Source organism: Furipterus horrens, unplaced genomic scaffold (assembly GCF_987537825.1).
Source record: "Furipterus horrens unplaced genomic scaffold, mFurHor1.1.pri manual_scaffold_19, whole genome shotgun sequence".
NCBI lineage: Eukaryota > Metazoa > Chordata > Mammalia > Chiroptera > Furipteridae > Furipterus > Furipterus horrens.
In genome coordinates this window covers 1539998-1557758 of record NW_028327189.1, presented here as the reverse complement: position 1 = coordinate 1557758, position 17761 = coordinate 1539998, and the positions used below count along the sequence as shown (strand labels likewise).

General features: G+C 34.2%; 1 protein-coding gene across 3 annotated transcripts in view; it reads right to left on the bottom strand.

The window, feature by feature from the left end:
* LOC149990272 (lysine-specific demethylase 6A-like) overlaps positions 1 to 17761 on the bottom strand; it is a 355815-nt gene that overhangs the window by 104502 nt on the left and 233552 nt on the right. For 2 of the 3 annotated variants that reach the window (XM_090265492.1, XM_090265491.1), the window contains exons 11-15: positions 14938 to 15036; positions 14589 to 14808; positions 13960 to 14094; positions 13355 to 13510; positions 11168 to 11263 (exon numbers count right to left, since the gene is read on the bottom strand). In XM_090265492.1, coding sequence (XP_090121618.1) covers positions 11168 to 11263; positions 13355 to 13510; positions 13960 to 14094; positions 14589 to 14808; positions 14938 to 15036 — 706 coding nt within the window. The remainder of the gene's footprint in view (positions 1 to 11167; positions 11264 to 13354; positions 13511 to 13959; positions 14095 to 14588; positions 14809 to 14937; positions 15037 to 17761) is intronic. The other variant, XM_090265493.1, reaches the window with a different exon arrangement.

Sequence of the window (17761 nt, the reverse complement as noted above, 5' to 3'; positions counted from 1 at the left end):
ATAACAAAATAAAAAAAGTGAAAAGAGTGAAGAGGCTTCAAGAGAATTGCAGGACAACATGAGACGAAACAACATTTGAATCATAGAGATAAAAAAAGGAGAAGAAGAGGAGCAAGGGATAGAAAATCTCATTGAAAAAGTAATGACAGCAAATTTTCTTAACTTGATGAGAGAAAAAATCATGCAGGTCCAGGAAGCAAAGAGGGCCCAGTGAAAATGATTTCAAAAAGGCCTATTCCAAAGCATATCACAATTAAAATGGCAACATTCAAAGACAAAGAGAATCCTAAAGGCAGCAAGAGAAAAACAGCAAATAACATACAAGGGAACTCCAATAAGACTATCAACTGATTTCTCAACAGAAACACTACAATCCAGAAGGGAATGACAAAAAATATTCCAAGAAATGAAAAAGAAACGCCTACAACCAATACTACTCTACCCAGCAAGGCTCTCCTTCAAAATGGAAGGTTAAATAAGTAATTTCCCAGATAAAGGAAGACTAAAAGAATACATCTGCACAAAACCATTTTTTCAAGAGATGCTAAAGGGAATTCTGTAAGAAAAAGAATAAAAAGAGAGAGGGAGAGGAACACAGGAACAAAGGGAAATGAATAAATACCTGTCAATAATAACCTTAAATGTAAATGAATTAAATGTTACAATCAAAAAGTATAGGGTAGTGGAATGGATACAAAAACATGACCCACATATATGCTGTCTACAAGAGACACACCTCAAAACAAAAGATCTACACAAACTGAAAGTGAAGGGATCAAGAAAAGTATTCCAGGCAAATGGACATAACAAAAAAGCTGGGGTAGCAATACATATAACAGGCAAAACTGATTTCACAGCAAAGGCCACAAAAAGAGACAAAGAAGGACATTTCATAATATTTAAGAGAAAAATCCATCAAGAATATATAACCCTTTTAAACATATATGCACACAACTGAGGAGCACCCAAATATGTAAGGAAAAATTTGAAAGACTTCAGGAAGGGTATAGACAGCAACACATTCATAGAAGAAAACTTTAATACCCCATTGTGAACAATGGACAGATCTATGAGCAAAGAGACACCAAGGATACTGAGGTATTGAACAACACTCTAGATCAAATGGACTTAAATGATATGTATAGAACTTTTCACTCCAAAGAAGTAAAATATACATTCTACTAAAGTGCACATGGAACATTTTCAAAGATAGACCCCATGGTAGGACACAAGACAAGCCTCAAGAAATTCAAGAAAATTGAAATTATATCAAGCATCTTATCAGATCACAATGCCCTGAAACTAGAAATCAACCTCAGAGAAAGAACTCAAAAACATTCAAACTCATGGAGTGTGAATCACATGGCATTAAATAATGAATGGCTTAACGATGACATCAATAAAGAAATCAAAGTTTAAGGAAATAAATGGTAATGAACACACAACAACCTAAAACCTATGGGATACAGCAAAAGCAATCCTGAGAAGGAAGTTCATAGCAATACAGTCCTACCTAAAAAGGAGAGAAGAATCCCAAATAAAAAATCTAACATACAGCTAGAAGAACTAGAGGAAGAACAACAAGCAAAGCCCAGATCAAGTAGAAGAAAGAAAATCATCAAGATCAGAGCACAATTAAATGACAGAGACTAAATTAACAATTCAAAAGATCAACAGAAGTAGGAGCTGGTTCTTTGAAAAGATAAACAAAATTGACAAGTCTTTAACCAGGCTCATCAAGAAAAAAAGAGAGAGGACCCAAATAAACAAAATCAGAAATGAAAGAAGAGAAATCACAACTGATACAACAGAAATACAAAAAATTGTAAGAAATTATTATGAACAACTGTATGGCAAGAAATTTGACAACCTAGAGGAAATAGACAAATTCATGGAAACCTATAGTCTTCCCAAAATGAATCTAGAAGAAGCAGAAAGTCTGAATAGACCAATAACAGCTAGTGAAATTGAAGCAGTAATCAAAAAACTCCCAGCACACAAAAGCCCAGGACCGGATGGCTTCACAGGTGAATTGTACAAAACATTTACGAAAGAACTAACCCCTATCTTCCTGAGACTATTTCTAAAGATACAAGAAGAGGGAAGACTCCCAAACTTGTTCTATGAAGCCAGTATTACCCTAATTCCAAAACCAGGTCAAGACACAACAAAGAAAGAAAACTACACACAGGCCAATATCGCTGATGAACATAGATGCTAAAATCCTCAACAAAATATTGGCAAACTGGATCCAGCAACACTTTAGAAAGATCATACACGACGATCAAGTGAAATTCATCCCAGGCATTCAAGGATAGTTTAATATTTGCAAATAAATAAATGTAATACACCACATAAACAAAATGAAAGACAAGAACCACATAATCTTATCAATAGATGCAGAAAAAGCATTTGATAAAGTACAACACCCATTTATGATGAAAACTCTCAGCAAAATGGGAGTAGAGGGAGCATACCTCAACATAATAAAGGCCATATACGAGAAACCTGAAGCCAACATCATACTCAATGGGCAAAAACTGAGAGCATTCCCCCTGAGGTCACGAACAAGACAAGGATGTCTACTCTCTCCACTCCTATTCAACATAGTGTTGGAAGTTCTAGCCACAGCAATCAGACTAGATAGAGAAATAAAAGGCATCCAAATTGGAAAAGAAGAAGTAAAACTGTCATTATTTGCAGATAGCATGATACTGTATATAGAAAACCCTATAGACTCCACACAAAAAAAAACTACTCAAACTAAAAAGTGAATTCGGCAAAATAGCAGGGTACAAAGTCAATATTCAGAAATCGAAGGCATTTCTGTACACCAAAAATAAAGTATCAAAGAGAGAAACTAAAAGAAAAATCCCATTTACTATAGCAACAAGAAATAAAAGTACCTAGGAGTAAACTTAACCAAGGAGTTAAAAGACCTGTACTCAGAAAACTACATAACAACGAAGAAATAAATTAAGAATAATATAAGTTAATGGAATCAAATACCATGTTCTTGGATAGGAAGAATCAACATCATTAAAATGTCCATACTACCCAAAGCAATTTATAGATTCAATGTAATCTCTGTTAAAATATTGACATATTTCATAGACCTAGAACAAATACATCAAAAATTTATATGGAACCAAAAAAGACCCCAAATAGCCACAGCAATCTTGAGGAAGAACACAGTAGGAGGAATCACAATACCTGATATCAAACTATACTACAAGGCCACAGTAAACAAAACAGTTTGGTACTGGCATAAAAACAGACATATAGATCAATGGAATGGAATAGAGAGCCCAGAAATAAACCCAGGCTTTATAGTCAACTAATATTTCACAAAGGGAGGTGGAAAATAAAGTGGAGTGAGAAGAGCCTCTTCTACAAATGATATTGGGAGAACTGGACAGGGACATGCAAAACAATGAAAGTAGACCACCAGCTTACACTGTACACCAGAATAAACTCAAGATGGATCAAGACTTAAATGTAAACTCTGGCGCTATAAAAATCCTAGGGGAAAATATAGGCAGGAAAATTTCACATATCTTGCGTGGCAACATTTTCAATGATACAACCTCTGAGACAAGGGAAATAGAAGAAAGAATACACAAATGAGACTACATCAAACTAAAGAGTTTCTGCTCAGCAAAAGAAAACATCAGCAAGATGAAAAGGGAACCAACCGTATGGTAAAAAAACATTTGCCAATGATACCTCAGACAAGGGATTGATCTAAAAATATATAAAGAACTTACATGACTCAACACTAATAAGACAGAAAACCCAATTAAAAAATGGGTAATGAACCTGAACAAACACTTCTCCATGAGGATACACAGAGGGTCCAAAGACATATGAAATGATGTTCAACATCACTAGCCATCAGAGAGATGCAAATAAAAACCACAATGCGATACCACTTTACACCATTCAAAATGGCCATCATCAACAAATCAACAAACAACACATGCTGGCGAGGACATGGAGAAAAGGGAACCCTGGTCCACTGTTGGTGGGAATGAAGACTGGCACAGCCACTATGGAAAACAGTTTGGAATTTCCACAAAAAACTAAAAATGGAACTCCTTTTTGAACAAGCAATTCCATTGATAGTATTATATCCAAAGAATCCTGAAACATCAATTCAAAAGAACCTATGCACCCGTATGTTAATAGCAGCACTATTTAAAATAGGCAAGTGCTGGAAACAACCTAAGTACCCACCTATAGATGAGTGGATCAAAAAACTGTGGTACATTTACACAATGGAGTACTATGTAGCAGAAAGAAAGAAGGAATTTCTCTCATTTGCAACATCATGGATGGAACTAGAGAGATTTATGCTGAGCGAAATAAGCCAGGCAATGAAATAAAAGTTCCTTATGCTATCGCTTATTACAAGAGTCTAATGAATAACACAAAGAAATGAGCAAAATTGAACCAGAGGACATAAGCCTATGATCTCATTACTTCCGTGATTGTCTGTACGTATAGGCCTCACTTAATTCTGTGTGCATCACTGCCTCCGAGACTCAATGGTTTGGCTAAACTAAGTGGCTGGTTTGGTTCAGAATTGGGTGGTCTGTGGGCTTCACTTCAAAACTGGTTTCTCTTTTCTATCCTAACGGGTTGGACAGAAAGGGCCCAGAGGTGTGAGAGGGGGAAACCTAAATCATTTCCCTCTGCCCAAACTAAGTATAATGGGCAAAAGCGTTTTGGACAGGTGAGATGTGCCTGGCACACCTTCCTCCAAAGAAGCCCTTTTTTTCCCCTTAGTATGGGACATTGAATTAATACCTGCCTTTTGTCATCGAGTGATTATGGATTGAATGATGTCTTTTAACCCTTTTGCCAAATCTGTTTCCTCCAGAATACAAGGATGCCTGCCTGTTTAACTAAGATTGCCATTGTCTGGGGACAGCCAAATGACCCAGCATCTGGAGTCTGCAAGATCCTTCACCATGTGGGAATATCACCCTCCCCTCAACACCCCCACTCTTGTTAGGGATTTCTCGACCCAAGAGTAGGTAGGACGATGACCATGTCCAGCTAGAAACAGCTAGTGGAGCTCGTGACTTTTGCCCATTTTCCTTTATAAGATTATAAAGGGTCTTAAGTTGGAGAAGGGTGAATCGTTATTTTTTATTGTTGAAAAAAATAATTAATTAGTTGTTTTGTTTAAAAAAAATAATCTAGGAAAGAAAGAAGCCAGAGAACTTGTTTGTATGTACAAACCATGGGCATGGGCTAGTGGGAGACGGCTGGTGTAATTGCTGGAGGAGGGGTGGTGCTGGGCAGAGGAGAGCAAAGGGGAAAAAAATGGAACTATTGTTACAATGTAATCAATAAAATATACATTAAAAACAAAAAACAAAAACAAAGAGAAGGTCCTAAAGAGATGAAGAGAGAAACAATGAATAGCTCCAATAAGACTATCAGCAGATTCCTCAGCAGAAACACTACAAGCCAGAAGGGAATGGCAAAAAATATTCCAAGCAATAAAAAACAAAGGCCTACAACCAATAATAATTTACCAAGCAATGCTCTCATTCAAAATGGAAGGTGAGATAAGGAGTTTCCAAGACAAAAGAAGGCTAAAAGAAATCATCTCAACCAAACCAGCATTGGAAGAGATTCTAAAATGTCTGCTTTAAGAAGATGAAGAAACAGAGACAGAGAGGAACAGATGAAAAAAGAGGAATAAAATCAAAATGAATAAGTACCTATTAATAATAACTTTAGATGTAAATGGATCCCCCTGGCTGGTTTGGCTCAGTGGATTGAGCGTGCCTGCGAGCTAAGTGTCGCTGGTTCGATCTTCCAGTCAGGGCACATCAGAGAAGGAAAACTCTGATTCCAAAAAACCTCCGCTGCCTTGCGGCATACCTCTTCAGGGGAAAGGCTAAGGGAGTAAACCCTGACAGAAAATCCGGAGCCGGAGTCCCTAAGGCGGTTTGACGTTGTAGTCAACACCGGCAACTCCTGCGGCGCACCTGAAGCCAAGCTGTATCGACTCCGTCTTTCCCTTGGACCCTTCAGCTGCGAAGAGAGGGGGGGTCTGCTGCATAGGCAACAGCAGACCCTCCATATCACCCTACCCAGGCTCTGTAGCTTCAGCTTCACTGGAGAGGACACTCCAGCGTCATCGCAAGATGTCGATTCAACACGGGAGGAGACAGATACCGTGTCACTCCCGAGTCGGACTGCACAGCCATTCTCGGCAGTGCAGATAGACTCTTAAGAAGCTACACCATCGTCTCTCGAGACGGACGGCTGCCGACGACGAGATGTAAATGGATTAAATGCTCCAATAAAAAGACATAGCACAGCCTAATGGATAAGAAAACATGACCCAAATATATGCTGTCTACAAGAGACACACCTCAGAACAAAAGATCTACATAGACTGAAAGTGAATGGACGGAAAAAAGTATTTCAAGCAAACAAACATGAAAAAAAAGCTGGGGTAGCAATACTTGTATCAGGCAAAATAGATTTTACAATAAAGGACATAAAAAGAGACAAAGAAGGACGTTTCCTAATACTGATGGGAACAATCCATCAAGAAGATATAACCCTTGTAAACATAAATGCACCCAACACAGGAGCACCCAAATATATAAGAAAAATCTTGGAAGACTACAATAAGGATATCACCAGCCACACAGTCATCTTAGGGGGTTTTAAACACCTAATTATCAACAATAGACAGATCTTCAAAACAAAGAAAAGCCAAGGATTTTGAGGCACTGAACAACACTCTGGATCAAATGAACTTAATTAATATATTAATTAATATATTTGAAATCTTTCACCCCAAAGAAGTAAAATACACATTCCTTTCAAGTGCACATGAGACATTTCAAAGATAGACCACATGGTAGGACACAAAACAAGCCTCAACAAATTTAAGAAAATTGAAATTATATCAAGTATCTTCTCATATTACAATGCCTTGAAACTAGAAATCAACCTCAAGGGAAAAACTCAAAGACACTCAAACTCAAGGAGAATGAATAACATGCTATTAAATAATAAATGGGTTAAAGGTGACATCCAGGAAGAAATTATTAAGTTTCTGGAAATAAATGATAAGGAATATACTACAGCCCAAAACTTATGGACACAGCAAAAGCGTTACTGAGAGAAAGTTTTAGCAATTCAGGCCTACCTAAAAAGGATAGAAGAACCTCAAATAAAAAGTCTAACCCAACAGCTACAAGAACAAGAAGAACAACAACAATCAAAGCCCAGAGAAAGAAGAACGAAGGAAATCATCAAGATCAAAGCAGAATTAAATGACATAGAGACTAAACAAACAATTCAAAAGATCAATAAAACCAGTGCCTATTTATTTGAAAAGATAAACAAAATCAAAAAGTTTTTAACCAGGCTTATCAAGAAAAAAAGAGAAAGGATCCAAATAAACAAAATCAGAAATGAAAGAGGAAATATCACAAGTGATACCACAGAAAAAGAAAGGATTGTAAGAAATGACTACAAACAACTACATGACAAGAGATCTGACAACGTGGATGAAATGGAAAAATTTATGGAAATAAATATATAATCTTCCAGAACTGAATAAAGAAGAAACAGAAAGCCTGAATAAACCAATAACAACTAGAGAAATTGAAGCAATAATCAAAAACACCCAGCACATGAAACCCTGAACTGGATGGATTCACAGGTGAATTTTAGAAAACATTTAGGGAAGAACTAACTCGTATCCTTCTGAAACTATTCCAAAATATCCAAGAAAAGGGAAGACTCCCAAATTCTTTCTATGAGGTAAGTAGTACCCTAATTCCAAAACCAGGTCAAGACATAACAAAGAAAGAAAACTACAGGCCAATATTGCTGATGAACATAGATGCTAAAATCCTCAACAACATACTGGAATACTGGACCCAGCAACACATTAAAAAGATCATACACCATGATCCAGTGGGATTCATCCCAGGGAAGCAAGGACAGTTTCATATTTGCAAATAAATAAACGTAATACACCACGTAACAAAATGAAAGACAAAAATCACACAATGATATCCACAGATGCTGGAAAAACATTTGATAAAGTACAACACCCAGCAAAGCCTCAGCAAAATGGGAATAGAGGGAGCATCCATCAACATAATAAAGGTTATATATGAGAAACTTGAAGCCCACAACCTACTCTATAGGCAAAAACTGAAAGCTTTGCCACTAAGATCAGGAACAAAACAACATGTCTACTTTCTCCAATCTTATTCAACATAAAATAATTTTGGAAGTTCTAGCCATAGCGCTCAGACAAGAAAAACAAATAAAAAGCATCCAAATTGGAAAAGAGAATGTAAACTGTAATTATTTGCAGATGACATGATAGTGTACATAGAAAACTCTACAGAATCCATGAAAAAACTACTCAAACTATATTCATAAATTGAAGGCATTTCTGTACACCAACAATAAAATATCAGACACAGAAACTAGAAAAAAATCTCATGTACTATAGCACCAACAAAAATAAAGTACTTAGGAATAATCTAACCAAGGAGGTAGAAGACCTGTACTCAGAAAACTACATAACACTGAAGAAAGAAGTTAAGGAAGATACAAACAAGTAAATGGAAGCATATACCATGATCATGGATGGGAAGAATCAACATCATTAAAAAGTCCAAACTACCCAAAGCAATTAATAGATTCAGCTCAATCCCTATTAAAATACCAGTGACATGCTTTACAGACTTAGAACAAATACTTTAAAAATTTATTTGGAACCAAAAAATAGCCCGAATAGCCACAGCAATTTTGAGGAAGAAGAACACAGTAGGAGGAATCACAGTATCTGATATCAAACTATACTACAAGGCCACAGGAATCAAGACAGCCTGGTACTGGCATAAGAACAGACATATAGATCAATGGAACAGTATAAGGAGGTCATAAAAAAACAAAACAAAATAGGTCTATATGGTGCTATATTTGTATGTTAAAACTTAATCTTCAATGTGATGGTATCTGGTGGTGAAGGCTTTGGGAGATGATTATGAAGACAGAGCCCCCAAGAAAGGAATTAGTGCCCTTGTGATATTCTAGAAAGCTCCCTTGTTCCTTCTGCCTCATGAGGACACAGTGATAAGACACTGTAAACTATGAATCAGTAGGAGAATCCTCAACAGATACCAAATCTACCAATGATTTCATTTTGGAATTCCCAGCTTCCACAACTGTGAGAAATAAATTTCTGTTGTTTATAAGCCACCCACTTAAAATACTTTGTTTATACCTGCCTGAAATTACTAAGCTTTTAACATGAAATGCTGGAAGAAGCTAGAGCAAAAAGAAGCCTCAGAGGTTATTAGTAGGAATGCAATATGGTATAGCACCTTTAGAAGATACTGTCAGTTTTATACAACATTGAACCTACTATTTACCATATAAGCTAGCAATCATGCCTCTAAATTTTTATCTCAGTAATTTGAAAACTTATGTCTACACAAATATAGAGTAAATTTTTCTAGCACCTTTATTCGTAATTGCAAAATGTATAAGTAACCAAGAAGTCCTTCACTTAGTGAATGGATAAACTGTGGTAAATCCAAAGATGAGATCTAATTCAATGATTAAAAACAAAAACACCTATTATGCCAAGGAAACATATGGATAAACCTAAAGGCATATTACTAAGTGACAGAAGCTACTTTCTCAACACAGTACAGCTTATATTTTATTGAAAATAAAATTTTACTAGTCTTTTAATCCCATTAAAATAAATGCTAAACACCTGGCATAGTACTGATCTTATGCAGGGACTCTTTGCATGTATTTATTAATTGAAAATATAAAAAACATGGTTATCATGTCTTAATTATTAGCAATGACATTTGTGGAAAGTGTAAGAGTGTTGGTATTTTTCTCTTTTTTTATTCTATACTATATAACTTAGTCTTTTAGATAAGTAAATCTACTGTGTAGAGACTGAACTTACAATGTAGTACTAATAATGTAAAACTTGAAATTATCATTTAATTATGAATTATTTAAAATAAGCTTTTAAAGATAAAAATATTATTTAAATATTTTTTCTTCTTCTCAAAATGTACACAAGCCAAAGAAAAATTATTATGTGAGAGCAAGCAAAGCAACTAATCTTTCTTTTACCTGAGTGTAGTTACATAGCTGTTTACTCCATGGCTCTTCTGCGCTCCTGTTCAGGTTTGTGCAGTTATGAGGTTGAGTGAATGTGTTTTGCTGTAGGTAAGGGACATTTCCATTACTTTCAATTTCTGTTACATAATAATTGCCTACCAAAAATATTATCTGCACTCCCTAGTGTTTTTGGTGTGCTGAAAAAAGCATAGCCTGCAGAAAAAGATCCATTGGACAAAGGTTTTTCAACACAAGCAGAGCAAACTTCAAGTTGAAACACACTAGATACTCTGGGAAGAGGAGAATATGGTTGCTGTCTAGAGACAGAGTTTGTAGGTAGTGATGAGTCAGCTGTTGGCCCATTAGGAACTCCAGTAGTCTGTCCTGTTTATCTCATCTTCGAAAAACAAAAACAAAAACAAAAACCTGCTTGTGTGACTCTGAAATGTGTCATCAATACATCCCTAATTTAGTTTACATTTAATCTATCTAGATTAAAAAAACACACATTTTGAAAGTGACACATTATGCTCATATGGGTAAAGCAGAAATATTTTTAATTATATAGTTAAAGAAACCTTTATTAGTGGTATAAAGACAAAAAAAAAGCAGCTGAAAATTGTAAATGAGTCAGTAATTTATAAGCCTTATTTTCCATCAGTAAAGGGAATATAAAATTTCCATTTTATTAACATTCATACCAAAGTCTTGATATCAAACAATCCTTAAACAGAGCTCCACATCATTATGGGTAATCTGTTAACTATAAAATAATAAAAATAAGCATAGAGAACCTGAAATAATATTCAAATAAAGAGCAACACACCAAGTGTTTTGCTCTAAATTTATGTATATTTAAAAGAAAATTCTGTCCATTAGTATTTAAATTCAGATATATAAATTCTATTGACTATATGGAGAAAGTTGAAGTGACCATTAGTATCCTCTGAAATAACATTTTAGTCCAGAAAAACATTTAATATGATAATAAGTATCAGAATAAAAATAGTATACATACTTGTTGCATTAAGGAAAACTGACTTTCCAACTGTTCCAGCATCAGTTTCTGTGCTGGATTTAAATGATCTGTATTTGCACGTAGCTGTTCTAAGTGCTACAAAATGAAAAAACAATAACATACAAAGTTAAATGTAAGAAATAAGATACTATCAGGCAACCTGTCACTGAAAAGAGTAAAAACTCAGAACCTTTATGAGGGAGAGTATAGTGGTCCCCAACTCAAATTAATTAATGTCATGATGAAGTCCTTTCAGAAATAAGAAAGATAAAAATCCATAAAATGCACCTGAAGGTTACTTATGTGTTTTAAGTTAAATATAATTGTAGAAATGAAATTATAATCTTAAAGTTATTTAACCTTAGAATATGTTGTGACAGAAAAGTTTAAAAGCAGCATTGCTTTGTAATGAGAACACTGGAAATATTTCTAAAAGTGCAACAACAGGTATCTAATTAAATAAGCAGTAGTCTCTATGAGACAAAATGTAACATTATGTAGCTATAAAAGAACAAGCCATCTATACAGACATGAAGAGTCTGAAAGATACATAAATCTCTAAGAGAAAATAAAAATCAAAGTCCTGAATACATATAATGTTTTACCCATATTTACTGAACAACAAAGATAAGAAGGAATCTATAATATAACCATATTTTCTTGTATATATGCGATGGTTATCTATAGGAATAAAAACACAAAAGATTAACTTTGATCATTGGTAGGAAATGGAAATTAAGTGATTAAACATAGGAACTTGGAGGATTCTTTTAGAAGTGTACTCCATGTTCTATTAATTCTTTAAAACAGGAAAACACGAAAATGAACTATGAACTCTGCTTCTTTTGCCCTACAAAAGTGGGCTCTTTATGCTATGTGTATATTGTTTTAGTTTGCTGTCATTCAGTTTTAAAAATTCATACCTAAAAATAGCTTTTTAAGCTTTCTATTTAAAAAAGGAGATGGGAAACTATTAATAGAATATTTCATAACTATAATTTCTGTGATGTCAAACACCATGTATTAGCCTGTTGCTGTGCTGAAGTGTGTGAAAGAATCTAGTAACTATTCAAGTCCTAAAAAGTATTCTAAGGAAAATTTAATTTAAAGAAAATTCAAAAATATTTTGTTGAACTCATACACTAAAAGGAACAGTGAGACATCACATAAGTAAGAATTGGAGAATTTAAATACAAAAGACTTATCTTAAAATCATTTTAAACATAATTTTAAATAAATAATCATTTAGAAACCTATGAATATGAAACATATATTCATCTTTTACTGCAACTGAAAATGTCACTTATCTTAATCATGCTTCAAATAGCTAGCATACTATTTTTCTCCAAAATTCAATTTATTTCAATGCTAGCACAAATTGGTGGGAAAAACATATTGTTTACTTTGCAAAAGCAGAAAATTGAATTAAACGATTTGATGAGCATTAAGCTATCCCTATATCTTGTTATTTAAATGCTATGACAACTTCAGGGCAAAACATACTGATAAATAGTCGTCGGCAGCCGCCCGTCTCGAGAGACAATGGTGTAGCTTCTTAAGAGTCTATCTGCACCGCCGAGAATGGCTGTGCAGTCCGACTCGGGAGTGACACGGTATCTGTCTCCTCCCGTGTTGAATCGACATCTTGCGATGACGCTGGAGTGTCCTCTCCAGTGAAGCTGAAGCTACAGAGCCTGGGCAGGGTGATATGGAGGGTCTGCTGTTGCCCATGCAGCAGACCTCCCCTCTCTTCGCAGCTGAAGGGTCCAAGAGAAAGACGGAGTCAATACAGCTTGGCTTCAGGTGCGCCGCAGGAGTTGCCGGTGTTGACTACAACGTCAAACCGCCTCAGGGACTCCGGCTCCGGATTTTCTGTCAGGGTTTACTCCCTTAGCCTTTCCCCTGAAGAGGTATGCCGCAAGGCAGCGGAGGTTTTTTGGAATCAGAGTTTTCCTTCTCTGATGTGCCCTGACTGGAAGATCGAACCAGCGACACTTAGCTCGCAGGCCGATGCTCAATCCACTGAGCCAAACCAGCCAGGGGTATACTGATAAATAATAGTACAATAACTAAAGAACTTTTTAGTCTTTGTATACAAGCTTAAAATATAAGACAAGCAAAATTTCAGAAGATTTAAGAGCCTCATTTTTTATTGGGATTTTCCATTTCTCTACAATGTACATATACCTTTGTTGGACTAGATGTTCTTTTCCTCTTGGCAGGACTGGACAGGCCATCTACTTGGCTAGAACGAATCATGTGTACTGGCAAGGACTGCGATAAAATTGGTGTTTGAATGAGGCCTAATACAGGTTCGGTTTTTGGATGATGAGCTTTAGAAGCCTAAGGGTTACAGAAGTAAAACAAAAACATGGTTCTACATATGCTTAATTCATCCCTTCCAATTATAAAACGTTATAAGTGGCATGTTTTTCAAAACTATGTGAACAGTTATTGAAAATCAAAATCAAATGAATCATCGATGGAGAACTGTGTACCTCATCTGGAAAAACTTGTTTCTTTAACTAAATAAGTTACAATTATAGTCCCTTAAGAGATCCTTTTCAAAAATCATGAGAAAATTTAAAGGTTTTAAATTGTTATCTCAAGTTTCTTCCCATATGAGAGGAAGTCATTATTTTGATCTAAAATCCCTTTGCAGTTAAATTTGAAAGTTTTTCTTTTCTTTTTTTTAATGTCAACCCTGCTCTTAGTAATTATAAGTTTGATCACCACAGATTGGAAAGAACCCTTAAAGCTGGGCACCTACAGAATATAACCCAACTTCTCACCTGCTGTGCTGTGTTCATGGCACCCTGCCTGGAAGTAAGCTCTGCAGGTATTGGTAGGCTCCATGCCTCCTCAATACTAGGAAGTAATTTAGTTTTATTCTGTAGACTACCTTGTGGAAGGTTACACAACTGAGCCTAGGAAAAATTATGTAAAAAGCATATTTAACACAGGCCTACTAAAGTAAGTCCACTAAATCCTCCTGAATGTTACAAGTATTTATTTTTTAAAGAAAAGAGATTTTAATTTTGGGGTTTTAGATATATGCTAAGTATAAAGAGGGAGAATAGAATATACTTTGGCAAATCAGAATAAAGTTGTTTTATAGAATTCTTATATAATCTCATGACATTTCAAGCAAGACTGAAAAACAATGTTTCTTTTCTCTAAAATATTATAACAAACATGTAGATAACACACAGAAAAATCATGCAAATTAATGTGCATCAAAAAGCATTACGAGCAAAATATTTTAAGTACTATTTATCTTACCTAAATGAATAAAATCACAAAATATCAAAAATTATAAAAATAAGGCATGACAAAAATAGACAAACTTTCCAGCCACCCTCTTTGTGCCAGTTATCATACCGATATGTGTCTTGTAAAATATGGTACTTAAAATTTTCACCTGCAAAAACTTAATTCTTCCTGCAAGTATAGCGGTATTACTACAACTTTTGCTTCTAGCTGCATTTAAGTAGCATTTAATAGCATCCTGAGGTTGATTGCAGGATTCATAGAGAGTGCCTAGGTCCATCCAGGCTGCGGCATGACCATGATCCAGTTGTACAGCACAAATATATGCCTGTAAAGCATCCATTGGCTGATTTTGCTGCTGATAGAGCACACTAGAAAGAAAAACAAAGAACAGACTGTCAAAAACTAATTGGGAATAAATATTAACAGTATGTTACATGCGCTTCAATAAACATTTGTATCAAATAAAATGTTACAAATCTTATATACACAAAGCTTACCCTATTGAACACCATGTATCTGCACTTGCTTCTGATTTATCAATAGATTGCCTATAAGATATAAAGGCATCCTGAACTTTCCCAATACTTGAATAGCACCTGTAAAGGAGAAAGGGAATAAACAAATAAATAAATATTTCCATTAATAATTAAATTAACCTATATTTGCCAAGATGATGTATGTGGAAAAGAAAAACAGTAATAAGTTAACATATGCATATTTATCTATACTGCTTAAGTCTTTATTTTTAATTTGCTGTTAAATAACTCTCTTATTTCTACTACTGCCAACATGTGATGTTAAGGAACTTTGTTGAACCCAACAAAGCCCAAATTTGTTTAATGCAATACTTACTATTTCTATATAGTTTGTACTAAGGTTTCTATATGACAGGAAAATAGAACAAAAAGAAAAACAAAAAGAAACTAAAATTGATTTCAGCAGCTCAGAATTCTCATTTGTAAACTTCCAACCCTCAGAACATTCCTTAATTCATGAAAAATACAAAACTGATATAGTTAATACTATTAAAACAACATACAATGTATTTTAAATATTTACTACATATTTTAAAATAATTAAAATTTTTTAATTCTTTTTTTCTTTAAGAAAATGTTTCTAAAGACATTAAGAGGAAGAACAGTGTATCATAGCTTTACTGAACAACAAAATAACCAAATATAAATACAAAAATGATATGTACATAATGAATAACAGAATGATTGTTATAAGTGTTAGCTATTGGGATAGAAAACGGAATCAACTGTAAAAATATCCTTAACTAGTTCTCTTTGTTTTAAAAAAATTTTAATGTAGAAATTGTTTGTCTATGTGTTTCCATGAAACAATTTGTATAGTTTTACCTCTTACAGCATTAGATGATAGAAAATAGCAAAAAAAAGAAAAAAAAAAAAGAAAGAAAAGTTTTTCATATATTTAATTTTATACTTTCTGTTTTGGGTAATTAATAATTAAAATTTTGGTAATTTATGTAATGCAAATGGTTGCGAATCAAAGATAAAGCAGAAAACAGGATAGAGGGCATTTCATTTGTGCTTGAAGAGTAGAAGCAAAAATTACTTAGTATACAAATAGACAATTTTAAATCCAGCTGTGGTCTACTTGAGATTTGTCTTTCCAAACAGGCAGTGGCATGACGAGAGCACTTTATAGAAATGTTAATCTCCTAACATACACAAACTAAAAAATTAAGAAACTGAAATGAAAATAATTAGACAAAACAACAAAGCTGATACACATACTTGAGCCAGGACTATAGTGGAACTAATGAAAATGGTATGAAAGAATAATACCGAATGTTCAATAAAGACTAAATGATTTCATTAGATATTTGAGAACAGGTAATTGTTTTTAAACCTGTTTACTATTTTTTAAAAAATCAATCATTGTCAAAACAGAATAATAATAATTAAGTTACTGTTTTGAGAAAAAATATGAAAGAGGTTTTAAAAAATGCCAATTTTTATGTATGCTGATGACTTTCATGATATTCAGTAAAAAGTAGACTACAACTTAAGTTTACACACCTTAAGAGTTTGACATGTCAACTTAGAATACACCCATATAACAGAACAGTTTAAAATTGCAGGATGTACACAAGAAGGGTAGAAGTAAGCCTAAAGTATGGTTCATCTGTGCGTTGGGAGATATAAAAAAGGCTAGCACGAGAGAGAGGAAATGAAAGCAGTTTCAGGGAAGGAGTGCAAACAATCTCTTTCTATGCAATAGGGAGAATAAAAAAGAGGTTAGCAGTGATGCAAATAAGAACAAACAAAAGAGACAAAGTGGTAATAACAGGAAAAATATTTTTAAACAAAATCAAATTTTAGATTATTAGACAAATCCTCCTAAATGTTGAGAGAAATAAAGTTATTCCTGAAACCAATACTTTCCACATTCTAATTTTAATCCATCAAAAAAGAAAGCCAATATGCCACATACTAATATCTGAGTCCATCAGCATACATGTTTTCTCTAACAATTTACCTAGGTTCCTTTAAGGTTGCGTTATGTAATGGAAACAGCCCTGAGTAAATTGTATTGTAACTCTTTCTGGGACACTAATCAGCAATGTGAACTTTTAAGCCACTTTTCAATCACTGGCTCTACTCCCACCCATCTGTAAAATAAGAGGGTATACTACAATGGCTTGCTGCCTGATCACTCCCAACTCATTAACAGTTTTGTGACTACAGGAGAGTCATTACCAGGTTAGTTTAACTACTACCACATCCCCATATATTACTCTGATATATGCAACACAATTAACAGACAACATCAACATATAGTACACACTTGAATACAGAACAAGTAAAAGTCTTCAAAATACTAGGGAAACCAAATCCCTATGCATCTTATTAATAACAAGATCTTCTTTTGGAGCCCTAATAAAATTTAAAATAAAAATTTTGACAAACTTAATTTTCTCTAACAATAAAGCAAATCAGAAGTAATAGAGTAAAAAAGGTAGATGAGAGTAAGAGAAAACAAAATCACTGAAAACAATTTAGCAAACTAAAAATAATAGCTTTATAAAATGATAATATTGAAATCAGAAAATGTTAGTGTCTTATATTTGAGAAATCAAGGAAGTTTTTTGTATAATCGGAAAATTTTATCTAAAATGTTAAAAATAAAGCACATACCAATGTTTTAATTTCATATAACTATGAAAAAGCACTCTATAAAATACTGGTAAAATAAAAAAGTATATCATTACTCAACTGGTAAACATATATCATTATATCTTGATCATATCTGACTGTGATTAAACAATAACACGAACAACAATATGTTATATTA